Consider the following 13,682-nt stretch of genomic DNA (forward strand, 5'->3'; position numbering starts at 1 on the left):
GTTCTACAGGGGCCCGCAATTAAAAGTCAGGAGGGCCACATGTGGTCCCCGGGCTGTACTTTGCTTACCCCTCTTTTAACCAAGCATGGCGGCTCCTTTAGCAAGCGTAGGTATAGCAAAATTGGTTCCTTGAAAGCTGAGCTCTTGTTAAATATTCACACTAACCACTTACTATGTAACTAAGAATCCCATTGCAATTCAGTTTCTAGTATGTAAATGTATCCAGGGTGAAATATCTAAAAATGTACCCCATGTGAAAATGATGCAAGTATTCTGCGCTTGTGGACCAACATTGTAGACCAAGGCAACAGAACATTATAGAACATGTTTTCGGGCGGAAGACCATCCACAACAGAGCGACAGAGCAGTAGAGAATGTTCCACATCACTAGTCAACCGATACTGAAGCAGCGATTAGATTAATGTTTCAGTGGCATCTAAGACACACAGAAGCTCATTGAGACCTGCAAGCATCTGGTCTGCAAGAGTCCATTCCTGGCAGGGAACTCTTTTATAGACTCACAGCCCAGCTCACAGTGACAAATTTGTGGAATCAATTTCAATAGTCAGACAACAACTTGGCATTCCAAGCAACGGTATATTTTTATATAATCTGTTTTTTCACTTACATTACAAAGGATTGCAGACATCTGTACAAAGGAGGGGCAGATGGGGGAGGGAGGCAAGCAATTGTGAACATATGCACATGTATGCTGAGTAACACAAGACATATTTATACAAGTGATACAGTTATGGACACAAAGATACAAAATGCAAAGTATATTTCCAACTATATAAACACAACATGGGACTCTTGTATCTATTTTTCTTTATTTTTAAAGTAATCGCTTCATTTAGGAGTTAACTGATGTCAGAAAACTTGTGATGCAGAAAGCAAAGAATTTGTTTCCAAAATGTCTTTTAACACTGATTTGCAAATGTAACGGTTGATAGAAGAAAAAAAAAGGTTGACTCAAACTCAGTTTAGAAATACAAAAATATATATATAAATATAACTTTAAATGCATTTTTGAGAACCCAGGTGCAAAAGCTGCTCTGCTGTATATGCTTGTTTGTGAGGTTTCAGGCTGCTGCATGTGATCTGCAAAGTGAACGTGCCAACAACTAGTCTGGTACAGCTATCAAATCATGGACGGGGATCTGATCTGAAATGAATGGAGGTCTACAAGTATAAGGAATACCTTGTGATGCCCTGCTGGTGGCATGGAGGTCAAATAATTCTACCCAGTGATTCTGTGCCAGGATGGGCAGCGTTGTCTCATTTGGCAAATGTTACACCATATTTTCGAATGAAGAGAAATTCTACCTACCCTGGTGGTGGAGAATTCTACAATACTGCACCTGTTAAAATCCGAGGAACAGAACATAAGCCAGGGCAGTTTTCTGTGCAGAATAAGAAACTCTATTCAAATGTGTTTGCCCAGCATGATCAGGGATGTCCCCAAAAAATTGAATATTGAAATTTTCTTATCCTCCTTGAAAGATTCTCTTTATCGGTTTTCGCCTTAGAAACACTCAGTTAACTTTACTGAAATGACATTGTCTGTCCATTGATTTCTGTTGATTGTAAAAATATTACTCATTTATGCAGACTAACCCAAATAATAAGTGCTCTGTAAAACAAAGTTAAGGGGCCATCCAAGCTAAATTCATTCTCTCTGTGCTGAGGAAGGACCAGAACCTTTTCTGCTAAGTAATAATTTATTAACCTTTTTTGGGAAGTCATGTGGACCACAGTCAGGGGCAACATATATTCTATTTTCCTGCATTTTCATTTTACATGTGCATTTATTGTCAAGTTCTTATTTACGTTGACAGTTTCTATAGTGACAGTGAACTAGTTTTTGTCTTTTCATTTTATATTGTCTTTCTTCTTTCCATTCTCTCATAGGTTAGAGCACTGGATTTCCTTCTGTGCTTTGGAGCCCACTTCGTGCAGGTTTACAGTCTTATTCGGTATGATGACAGCGATTCCAAACTACTCGTAGAGGACATCTGAACTCCTGTATAGTTTTCCTACTATCTGGCCGTTATTGTGGTTGGAAACATTTTCTCCTTTTTTCCTTTCACACACATCTCTCTTTTTAATGCTGTTAGCATTTTAAGATGTGTCTAAAGTGAACACAATTCCCCTGTCTCATTACTAAGGTAAAAGATAGGTTATGGTGAGCCATATGGGCCTGCCTTAAGTCCAAGGGTACCAGATCCATACAAACAAGCGAGGATTTCAGCCATGAGCGCCATTTACCAAGGAATTAGCTTAACTATACACCCTTCTGTGACTATCTAGGTGACCCATTCATCACAGCCATGTACATTTGTAGGTCTTTGTTCCCCTGAACCAACTACTGATCTGAAGATCAGAAGAGTATTATATGAATTTTGGTACAACATTGAAATGATTTAGGGTAAAATATTTGCTTCACAGGTGTGAAGATCCATGACAGCCAAAAAGGGGTATTGAGGCTGGCCAATGGCAATATTTCTTTCCAAGGTGAGAGACTCAAAGCCAGTGAGTAAAACTTGATTTGCAGTCTCTTTACACAACAAAGTGAAAGGTTTCAAATTGTAATCTTCCACACCAATCCATCTTGCGTGCAGGCAGAACAGCAGCCAAAGTTATCCAATATTTGTATGAACCGGAGAATACATCCTGTGCAAGGAAGCTATGTTGGCATATCCAATTGTAGACATGTACCCCTTGGATGCCTTACCAGCCAAGATCTGTAATCAGAACACCAGTCATTTATGGCACGGTGCTCCGGAACGCCAAATAAAATCATTTAACAATTGAGGATGTGGTGGGAATGGGGCAAACACACTACGCAAATTCTTTGGCAAGAATAGATGCAGTTTTAAGTATATGTTTAAGTTGCAATGTAAGTACCCAACTTGGTCATAAGAAAATCTTATAATGACAGCTGCAGCTTTCTCTCTGGCTGAAACTCAATTTGGAAAACAATGACAATTTCAGAAGCTATTCCCTGTCATAAATCTGTCTAACATTGGTAATTTAAATATCATTTTTATTACCAGTTTTCAAAACTGGCAGACTGGGTCACCCTTGAAAGTGCCCTGCTCAGTTCTAATTTAGTCCACCTAAGGCTCAGCAAAACAAGCATCTGGTTTGTAGTAGGATGCCATACATCAATGTGTTGCTAAGCTTTAACTAGAATAAAGTACAGTTTTTGAATAACATCGTCTTCAACAGATAAGAATTTCTAATGACTGAAGAAATCACCATCCACAGTGCAGTGTAAGAGGAGAAAGGTGCAATCACAGTCAAAATCAAAAGCATGCACAATAATGCTTTTCTCTTTTCAAAGGCAAATAGCAATAAATGTGTGAAAATAATGATACTCAATAAAAATTCCCTTCAGCAAACTCTCCACGTGACAGTGTTTCAGTCAGCAGCAACACTGCATTGGATGCTGAGGGTGATGATATTAGGGACCTTGCAGCACAATTTTGGCAAAGGCACATTTTTCATGGCTATAGGAAACCAAGGGAGTATACTCAAAAATGTTTATATTTGTCACCCCTCTGAGAAGACAGAAATTAAAAGGTGTTCGGTGCATCCATGTATCTCATGCCTCTCATGCCCTGTAGCCAAAAGAAGCCAATAGTGGCCAATAGTTAGCACACTATGTGCTTGTGATTTATATATACACACAGTTTTAGCACATCAGGCTCTTTGCACACTGAACTCAAAATATAGAAGGGAAAACATAGCTGTGGTAGCAAAAAGTGTGCCTATTTATATAGTTAGGTATAGCAAGTTAAACAGGATACACTCTATCCTTTGTCTTGTATTAACAGAGCGGTGTAGTCCTATTAGCAGCAATGTGAAAGGAGCAGGTTTCCCCCAGTGACAGCAGCCACTAGACATTCCTTCACAAAGACAGAAAGGAACAGAGCTTAAGCTTATAAAAGATTGAAACAGTTATATCTTATACCTTCACCTCTTGGGTATCAATGAAGAACAGAGTCTAGGGTGTAAGGCACATTAGGGGCATTCTGTTTAAGTCCCACTTTGCCAAACAGAGATTGTGTGAGCTTTGGCCTAGTGCTGGTTACAGTGTTTCCCTTAGTTACTCTGCTACATGCTACAAATGGTTGTAGGTGCTCAAATGACTTCATAAATAAATACATACAAATGAAATCCCAACACTTTTTCATTCATAAAGCCCTCATTTTGCCAATTTCATAGTTTTGAGAACTGGATGGGACAAAACAGTAGAACAGAAAATGTATGTTAGGCATTGTGTAAGTGAGTACAGCTAGTTCGATTCTAGCTGACGTTGCACTTACTTCAAGGCAAGTGACGTGTCTTGGTAAGGGTGAACACAATGGCCATTGCTTGATGGTTGCCATGCTGAAGCTCCGAATGCTGGTGCCACTATAGATAAGCCCTTAAAGCACCGGCATGTTTGTTGCCTGTTCCCCAACACAGATACCTTACCTCTCCCAAAATATTTAGAAGGTCCTTGTTCACCTCCTGTTTAAGACCAAACCTTCATTTATTTTTGCAGTTTGGGTAAGATTTGATCTCTTGCATTATTCTGCAATTGCTGTTTGACCAGTCAATAGCTTTATACCCTGACTTGAAATAAACACATTATAACACAGACCCAGTTGTTTGAAAAAGGCACAGAATAACTTGAAGGAAATATTTGTCAACAAGCGGACAACCATGAATTTTAAAGCTAATACCAGTGGATGGTAGAGAGTGTTCTAAATGTAAGGAGCATGTGAACATTTGCTTAATATATCTGAAAATGAAAACAATGTTAACTAAAGACTATTCCTATGGACATGTTTTTCATTACAGTGCAAGTGTATCATGTTTTGCGCCAGAATGTGTCTTCTCAATATTTCTTGCCAGGCGTTTCTTCATGTGATTTCCCATATTTTAGGCAACTTTACGAAGCAGCCAAATCTAACAGCCGGCTGTTTAGGATACGCTCAATGGCTGGCAGGAAGCTGCTTCAGCCTATTGCCATGAACCAACTTTACATTGCAGAATCCAACATGGCATAGAAATAATATTAGATAATTATCCTTTGCACACCAAATACCCTTGTGTTACTCAAACTTCCAACTCTCTCACTCACTCATCCCCTTTTTGCAAGCACCTCTCTCAATGCAGCATCCAAAACTGAACAAAATGGGAAAAAACATTTACAAGACTGTAGGAAGGGGAACAGGCATCACATTCCTTTTACACATTCCGCACAAAAGTAAATGTTGCTTTCGGAAATCTGCTTGTGTTGCTTGTGGCTATTATATAGTCAAAATAAATTTTGTCTTTTCATTTGTTATGCATTTAGTTATACATACAGTAGACAAGTCTATACAAGATCTGTTTATAGGAGAATGCACACAAAGCAATATGGCAAAAATAAATATTTGGGTTCTGTTTGTAGATTTTACCTTTTTTCATAAATTTGATTAGCTTACAGTATTTGTCAGTATATTTCATATATATATTATATATAACAGGAAAATGCTCTTGTAAGGTGAAAGGGGTGTCCGGGTCATGTCCAGCGTGGTGGCAGCAACAACATTTTCTCTTCTTTTTGTGTTAGAGGCAGTATGCTGTTCAACCTTTAATAGAAATGCTGACACTCTCTACCCCAGCTGGGATACATCTTACTCTCCTATACTCTTTTAAGAATACTCAATCTAGAATATGCTCAAAAGTCTATAGAAGCAGTTGGTCATTCAAAGACATGCAGCTCCGATAATGCTGCCCTCATCAGAATGCACACATCTGTCTCCCCACTTAGTACTTTGGGTTGAACAGACAGAGGTCCCCTCTGCTGGCTCCTCACATTACACTTATCCAGGTCTTGGAAAAATGCTTTCTAAAAGTGCTTTCAATCAGAAACTACAGAATATAGAATCCAAGATGGCGTCAGTCATGAAGCATGTGCCATGGGCCAATAATCTCTTCACTACCCACAGCTGCCAGTGACTTAAGTCCCTTAAAATACTGACTAGGTTGTTGGGCCTGCACACCGGCGTGAACCATAGATTTGAGCATCTATTCTCTTGGCCCTAACATTCACATATATCTTATGGTTTTGGCATGATACATCGCTCATCAAAGGACATCCGCATGGGGAGCACATCTTTCTCCTCTTAGACAAAACACACAGTTGTTTGCTACAATTTCCTTTTTTTCATAAGTAATTATTATACTTACCATCACAGAAAACAGACATAGTACATTTTTGTACTAGAATTTCTCTGTAGATGAAAACATTTGGTAGAGATTTGGACAAAAGGTACTAGGTATGTTTCTGAATTTTACACCCACCAGTACATTTTCTTAAAATTCAACCCAAGAAAGAGAATGGAATGATTAGCATTTTTTGAAGGTTGGACAGATACTGCCTCTGAAAGCAAAAGCAAAGCTTTGAACCTGCAAGTGCAGCGTCTTTACATTCCCAGAACAGGCTTCATCAGACCTGAGGAATGTTTGAGCAGATTGGGTGTTGAAATAAGCGTGCTCTTGGATCAACTGTCTAGTGATAATGCGGCATTATAATAATCGCGAGTCCACCCAGTGAGGGCAGCTTTACAAAATCATGCAATAAAGGAAGCAAGGAGATACTTGCACACTATTACCCAGGGACCTAATTTATGAAACTCCATAAAATGTCCAATATCATCTTAAACTATCCAGCAATGAGTCACAGCAACATTAGCTAAAGCATGACTCTCCTTAATGATCTGTTTTAGTGCTGAAATTCTGGAGTTCTCCATAACCAATTTATGACACCACTACATTAGGGTCACATATTCCAACCCCAATCTCATCCGGGTTACTGGTCAGACACAAATTTCAAAACCTACTGTAATTTAAATGAAATACTCAGAGTTGTAAAAAAGACATATTTAACATGAATATTTGGAGAGAGGGTGAGACAATAAAATTCACTGAAATTGTGTTTTACTGTATTATAATAGTATTTTATAGCACTTCTTACTCCTGGGAAGGAGTTGAAGTTCTCCGTGGTAATTGAAATAGATATATTGAATTAACCCTACCCTGCATTCAAGAGTGTATGGGATACTCTGGGCTACCAGCTTCAGAATTCTTTGATTCAAAGATCGCTACACAGGTTGAAATGTCCCATAATATAATGGAGCTATATTACAAAGCCCAAGCAGATATTGATTTGTGTAAATGGACAGACCAAATTTGAAGGCACAATATACACAATAATGTTGATGGTCGGCCAAGCATCCAGTGTTCCTTTGTATTGCTAAAGTACTTTTGTGAAAGCCTTCAAGTCAGTGCAAGTGAAGTTATAGTAATGGAAAAATTAATATAACCTTCATAAAGCCTGTTTCTCTGTCAGCTGAAAATAACCCTAATTAATTGGAAGTTTTCAATAATGGACTTGTTCTCAGCTTTCGGAGATTACCTTCTCATTGCTAGTTGAGACTATGTGCAAAGTTAATCAAGTTGACATCACCCTGTGCCAGAGTAAAATCAATTATATGTGCCTAAGTGCTTATAAAATATCAATAAATGTATGACACAGTACAACATTGACTCACTGATTGGCTTCAGGGTGGTGCAGCGAGAAGGAGAGGGAGATATTTAGTCTAAAGCATTTCCTTGCAATAGACCCTGATATTTGTGAAATAAAATTTTATAAACTGTGGCCTTTAGAGTGTTCTTATCTTTATAGTAACTTATTTTTGTATAAATTAATATTTATTTTAAATGGACAAAATAGCATGATGTTCCCAAAACGTTCTCCAAATACTTTTGAGACTGCCGGATTTACCTTCCATTAACAATGATCCAAAAGTCAATCAGATTTCAAAATCCAAATCTTCCACTTTGCTTTTACTCGTGTTACCCTCAACAGGAAATTGGCTGACATCATTTCCTCTTTTATCTGCAGGTGTATATTCTCCCCACCGTTTAGACTTTCCCCAATACACTTCCTTCCACCGCATCATGCACTTCCGCTCTCTCCTTCGCTTGTCCTTTCAAAGTCCTTCTTTTGAAAAAAACAAACAGAAAAATCACGGCAAGAAGCATCTTGTGGGCTCATCTCTTCTGGCTGCCCTCCATGACCCGGGAAACAAAGTTGACAATGGCGGCCGCTGGCTGATCTGGGTCCAACTCCGCAAACAGATGGCAAACATTGTCTGTTGTGCTTCCTTGCTTTCTTGCAACAAAACCGAAGAGTCTTATGTGAAAAGAAAGAAGAACATTTAAGAATTAAGAAGATTTCAGAAGATTTTAAACAATATTTTAGAATTCTAATGTAAGATGGCTTACTAAATAGGAGAACAGAGGTCTTGTAACAATTTGAAACAAAAAGATCTCTCTGAACTTTTTCAGTTATCTACATTACCCGTAAATAAAAATAAGGATATTTTTGCATACATAATACTTCCTAGTAATTATTTTTATTGCGTAACAAAACATTTTGCCAGCATATGCCAAACTTACATAGGCAAAAGTGCCAACGGTTCACATACACAGCAGTTCCCAAATCGCAAAACCAAGATTTTCAGATGTTTCACTGCATAAAATGCACGTACAACAGTGATAAAATGTCTTTTGCTAAACACTTTACACTTCTAAACAGTCTCTTAAGATCAGTTAGGACCTGATTACGACCTTGGTGGAGGGGATTACTCCATCCCAAATGTGACGGATATCCCGCCTGCCATTTTAAAAGTACCATAGAATATAATGGAACTTGTAATACAGCAGACGGGATGTGCGTCGCGTTTGGGACGGAGTAATCCTCCCCACCAAGGTCGTAATCAGGCCCTAAGTCTTGAGTAGGGAAATGTCTTGTCAATTCATTTACTGCATTCACCAGGTTCAGCACCATCAAAAACTATATTCTTGACTTATTTTACTTTGTCCCTGAGAACTTTCTTCATCATCATTACAGACACAAAGCTGAATCTGTCTATGATTCTATCACAAGATAAAACAAGCATAATAAAAAGCTGAAAGGTGCTTTGTATCAATTGAATGTTAAGTGTATGTGATGACTGCACTTTATACTTGGCAACCACACGAATGCCAGCAGTAAAAGCAATAAACAAAATACAAGAAAGTAAAGCAATTTCTAATACTCAAAGTGCTGGAATTAGAAGCATCAATCTCTAGCAGGATCTAGTGGCCCTTCCTAGAAAAGACTTCAACTGGCACTATGCATTTAATCCTTCCTCAGTTTAGATGAGATTTTGGCACAAATCCATTTCAGAATATCAGAAAGAGTGAAAACCATCAATAACTGGAGTAAAACTAAAAGTACAAGGAGGTTCACTAGCTTACTTTATATCCAATCCAAATATATATTTTACCACCTAATTATAATGACTATATAGGACCTAGAATGAACTTCAATATGTGTTCGAGCCTAAACCCTCTACTTCAGTGCACTTATTAGGAAATTTTGTGTTATATTTTATATGGTGTTGATGCAATGGAATTGCGGCTACGTTTACGGTGGAGACAATTTCTCTAGTCTTGCAAAAAATTGCCAAGTTTCCTATTTTTTCCCAATTTTTTCATTTTTTATTAACATAGCAAATTTTTATTGTCACTTTTCATTTTTGCAAGATTGTTAATATTACATACAATTTATGCTATTTATGTATTTGGATCACAGTTCTCAACTGAAAAATTTATGCACAATAACACAATGGAAGGATACATATTGCACTGATGTGCTACACACAGTGCCATTGTGGAGGAGAATGATTTTCTATGAAGTATGTCCTCTGCAGAATGCTTTTTTTAGAAGCACATAAGTATAATTGTAAATGTCAAGATTTTCATGCTGAAGTCCCACGACAAATATCACCACAAAACTTTTGATGTCTGCTTAGTTCTCCATACAGCATGGTGTGGGTTGCAAATTTGCACACACTGTGATAAGCTCAGATAACTGTTTTTCCATTGTGTTTCCACAAAAGATCTCAGAGGGATTAATCATCTGGCCAGACATAAGAGTTTATAGACATTTTCTTGGAGCAAGACATTCTTGGAGTATATATGAGAATTTTATGGTTAGAATCCCATTGATATTGCTATGTCCTTCCCACTGTAAATATTAACTTCTAAACATGTACCTATATTTAGTGGCATACGTGGTGCAATCGGAGTTAGAGATAACCCTGATGTTTTTCAGGGCTTGCAGGCAAAGTGATTCTTTAACATTAACATGTTTTAACCATACGGAAAATGTAAAGGTAAAATTTCACATATATCCTAAACCTACTCCAGCAGATTGTTGCTATTCAGATAAAGTAAAGCTAAGCATGGAATATGTTTGCAATGCTAACTATAAATACCCTAATTTCCCCAGAATACATCTCACACAATTACACATGTTTCCAAAGCTAGTCCCATAGTTTCTCATCAGACGATGAAGGGCTACGAATGACAGGTGCATGCCAAGTACAGAACGCCTCATACGACCATGAATCAAAACATAGGATAGCTACCAAATCACAGATAGAGGCCTCTATGGAATTCCTCATCATTTGTGAAACAAGCCCTGTGAACCACAAAAATACACTCACTGTACTTGTCTGCAATGATGAATGCCCTCAATAGATGTACACAAATTCCTAGTTGCAAACAATGGGAATATGATGACATATAACCAACAATCCTTTACATACATATACAGGGGCAAATGTCTCAATCCTGGTGCACATCAAGCAATTCCGATACCTTCTCTTTTTCATGTTTTTATTATCTTCATCTGACAAAACAGCCTTCAAATGGTAACCAAATTCCATTTCAGAATAATACATGGTAAGTATCATTATGGTTTCACTTTCATTATGCAGCTAAAATGTGGTTTGCAATGTGTACTGCTTTATCCAGGCTTAGGTATTACTCACACAGCTTTCTTGGCTCAGTATATCTCACAAGGTTCTTCTAATTTTTTACTTTTCTGTAGTTTCTGATTTTCCCTAGAAAAGGAATTGTCAGTCCTTGATGGCATCATGATCACGTTACATCTTTGCATTGACGCTGTAACTTGAGGGTGATGCCATTAAGACGTGATTGATCAATGTATGAGCCTTCACAAAGCAGTGTAAAGGATGAAACGTGTTAGATGTATAACAGAACTACACTTATCGGTGACCAATAAGTGGGGTCACTGAAAAGGCTGCACAGGCCTCCAGCCTTATTACTACTGAACAGTCATAGCTCATGAAGTTCATCATTCACGCAACAATCGCCGCGACTGGTATTAGCAAACAAGACACTTACTTTGCTGGACCTCTGTCAGACTTCGTCCATCTAGAAGGACAAAAAAGAAAATTCCATTACTAATGTGCTTGCCCATAAAGCTCCACTCTTATTATTAATGGTAGATAAGCGACCAGCACCCACACTGCCAGGTCACTACAGGAATCAGTCTTAGTAATACGATAATGAACAAGCTATGCTACCGGGCTACCTATATATCAGGCTTGCATCTAAGGACAAAGCAGGAGGTAATTCATAGATTAAACACTATGGCCCATATTTATACTTTTCTTTCACCGCTTTGGCGTCATTTTTTTAAGCAAAAGTGGCGCAAATTTACAAAATATAATTGTGTTTTGTAAGTTTGCGCTGCTTTTGCATCAAAAAGTGACGTAAATGCAGCGCAAAAAAAGTATAAATATGGGACTATGTTCCTGTTATTCTCCTTTTTTGTCTAAAAATAATGTGGCTCTCACATCCTAAATTTAAAAAAGTGTTATTATTCCCGGAGTAATTTAAGTGCCATTAACTGAACTCCTTCCAAATAATCCAGAAACTCTTCTTTTAATTTCTTCCATGGAAAAGTGTGTCAGCTAATGTTGTCAAAAACTCCACAGAAGGTTGTATGTACTGTAAGCTAACACATTATGTTGTACAATTAAGACTATGAACAAGTCAAGTAAGTTGAAGTATATAACAGTTTCACAGGAGATCCACTGTTTATGTGTCATCCTTTGAAATGAACTATGTCATTTTTCTATTTTTATTCTCATTGAGTGGACTTCCATAGGCTAACTCAGCCTACCCCTACCACTAAGAGTATCTATACATCTTACTCTAATTTCTAACCCATTCTCGAATAGGCACTCGTACCTCATTTCTAACCTTAATCCTAACCCTACGCATAAGCAACTGCATCGCTCTATCCCTAACCATACCTTTATCACTAACCCTAAACCTATCTGTAAACTTTACTCCAACCCTACACTAACTCTAATCCTATGCCCTTATCCTGACAGCAAAACTCGTGTTGAAGGAACAGGAAAGATAAAAGAGCCATGCCAGCAATTCAGAGAGGTTCCAACTGCAATATGAATGCTATAAATGAAGACAAGGGGATGAAGAATGCAGCACACATAAGGGAACCAACACCTTGCAGAACACTGTTCATTTAGCACTACCTCCATATACATATAAAAGGCATCGACATCACACAAAGAGGGCCTCAACTCTTCTTGACTTGAAATCTTACGAAAATATCCTATGGACTGACCACTATCTTAAAAAAAAACAGCTATAAGGCTTGACCCTGCCCTCTGTCTGGTAATAATGTGGTTGGGAAGTGAAGAAGTCCAAGTTTGTAATCTTTCTCCCAGTGCTGCTGACGCCATGTATGCCCTGAACTCCAAAACACTTGTGTGACACCCCTGTGGACAAGCTCAAGTGCGGTGATACTAGGGCGGTTCCGACACGGTGAACGCTAGCGCCACGTCCTAAGAAAAGTATCTCACGACACGCCACCCGACAACTCAATCAGTGCTTCATCTTTAGCGCGTTGAGGGCTGCAGGTGAGCTCTCAACTCCATTCTCTCTCTCTCTCTCTCTCTCTCTCTTTATCTCTCTCTCTCTCTCTGAAGTCATCCATGAACAAGCAATTGTTGCTGGGGGATATCAATTTAGGGCATTATATTATTGCTAGAGATATGTATATTAGAAGTACATTCATAACTCAGTATATGATCACAGCACTGGAATGCAAGAAGGTGCCGCGTTTGCGAAATGAAGTATTTTATAAGGGGTTAGGCAGGATTAGTGGACTTTATGACATGCACATCAAACTTCTAATTAAATACTTACTTCCTCTCTTGTGGATCAACATCACAAAAGGTGACTGTGCTCAGGGGATAATGTCTTCTGAAGAACAACCTGTAACGAGAAAATATGTTATAAGAGGTGATAGTAAATGCTGAGACAACCTCACCTCTACAAAGTTTACATTCTATTAGATATCCAGAGGCTAGTATGGGAAACGAGCAGACAACAGGGCACGAGTATTGTCTAACTAACTGGAGAGGACAAAGCAAAGGGAGGAGCATGAGATAAGGAGGCAGGCGGGCAGGAGGAAAATTGGTTTATGGAGAAACCGTATGGACCAATACGTAGATAGCAGAACTGAGGGTAGCTTCGTCTATAGAGAGGTAGGCTGTGAGGACATTATTCTTGTTTTCTTTACTTTTCTGTAGTGCAGCTCTACTGCAGAGTAGGTATCAGTGGTGTAACAAAACTTGAGGGGGACCCCCCTGCAAAGTAGAGGGGGCCCGGTGGAGCTTGCTCCCCACACACACCCCACAGAGGGTTGTGGGGGGGTAATTGTACACCACTGGTAAGAATCAATGTGTGTC

The 13,682-nt window shown here is 38.6% G+C and overlaps 1 protein-coding gene across 11 annotated transcripts in view; it reads right to left on the bottom strand.

Annotated features, from left to right (window-relative positions):
• Nucleotides 1–577: 577 nt before the first annotated feature.
• The window catches only part of TNS1 (tensin 1), a 1,530,885-nt gene continuing 1,517,780 nt past the window's right edge, over nucleotides 578–13,682 (bottom strand). For all 11 annotated transcript variants that reach the window (XM_069227070.1, XM_069227066.1, XM_069227068.1 and 8 more), the window contains 3 exons: nucleotides 13,138–13,206; nucleotides 11,302–11,331; nucleotides 578–8,236 (listed from right to left, as the gene is read on the bottom strand). In XM_069227070.1, coding sequence (XP_069083171.1) covers nucleotides 8,095–8,236; nucleotides 11,302–11,331; nucleotides 13,138–13,206 — 241 coding nt within the window. In that variant the 3' untranslated portion in view covers nucleotides 578–8,094. The remainder of the gene's footprint in view (nucleotides 8,237–11,301; nucleotides 11,332–13,137; nucleotides 13,207–13,682) is intronic.

Source organism: Pleurodeles waltl, chromosome 3_2 (genome assembly GCF_031143425.1).
Source record: "Pleurodeles waltl isolate 20211129_DDA chromosome 3_2, aPleWal1.hap1.20221129, whole genome shotgun sequence".
Classification (NCBI taxonomy): domain Eukaryota; kingdom Metazoa; phylum Chordata; class Amphibia; order Caudata; family Salamandridae; genus Pleurodeles; species Pleurodeles waltl.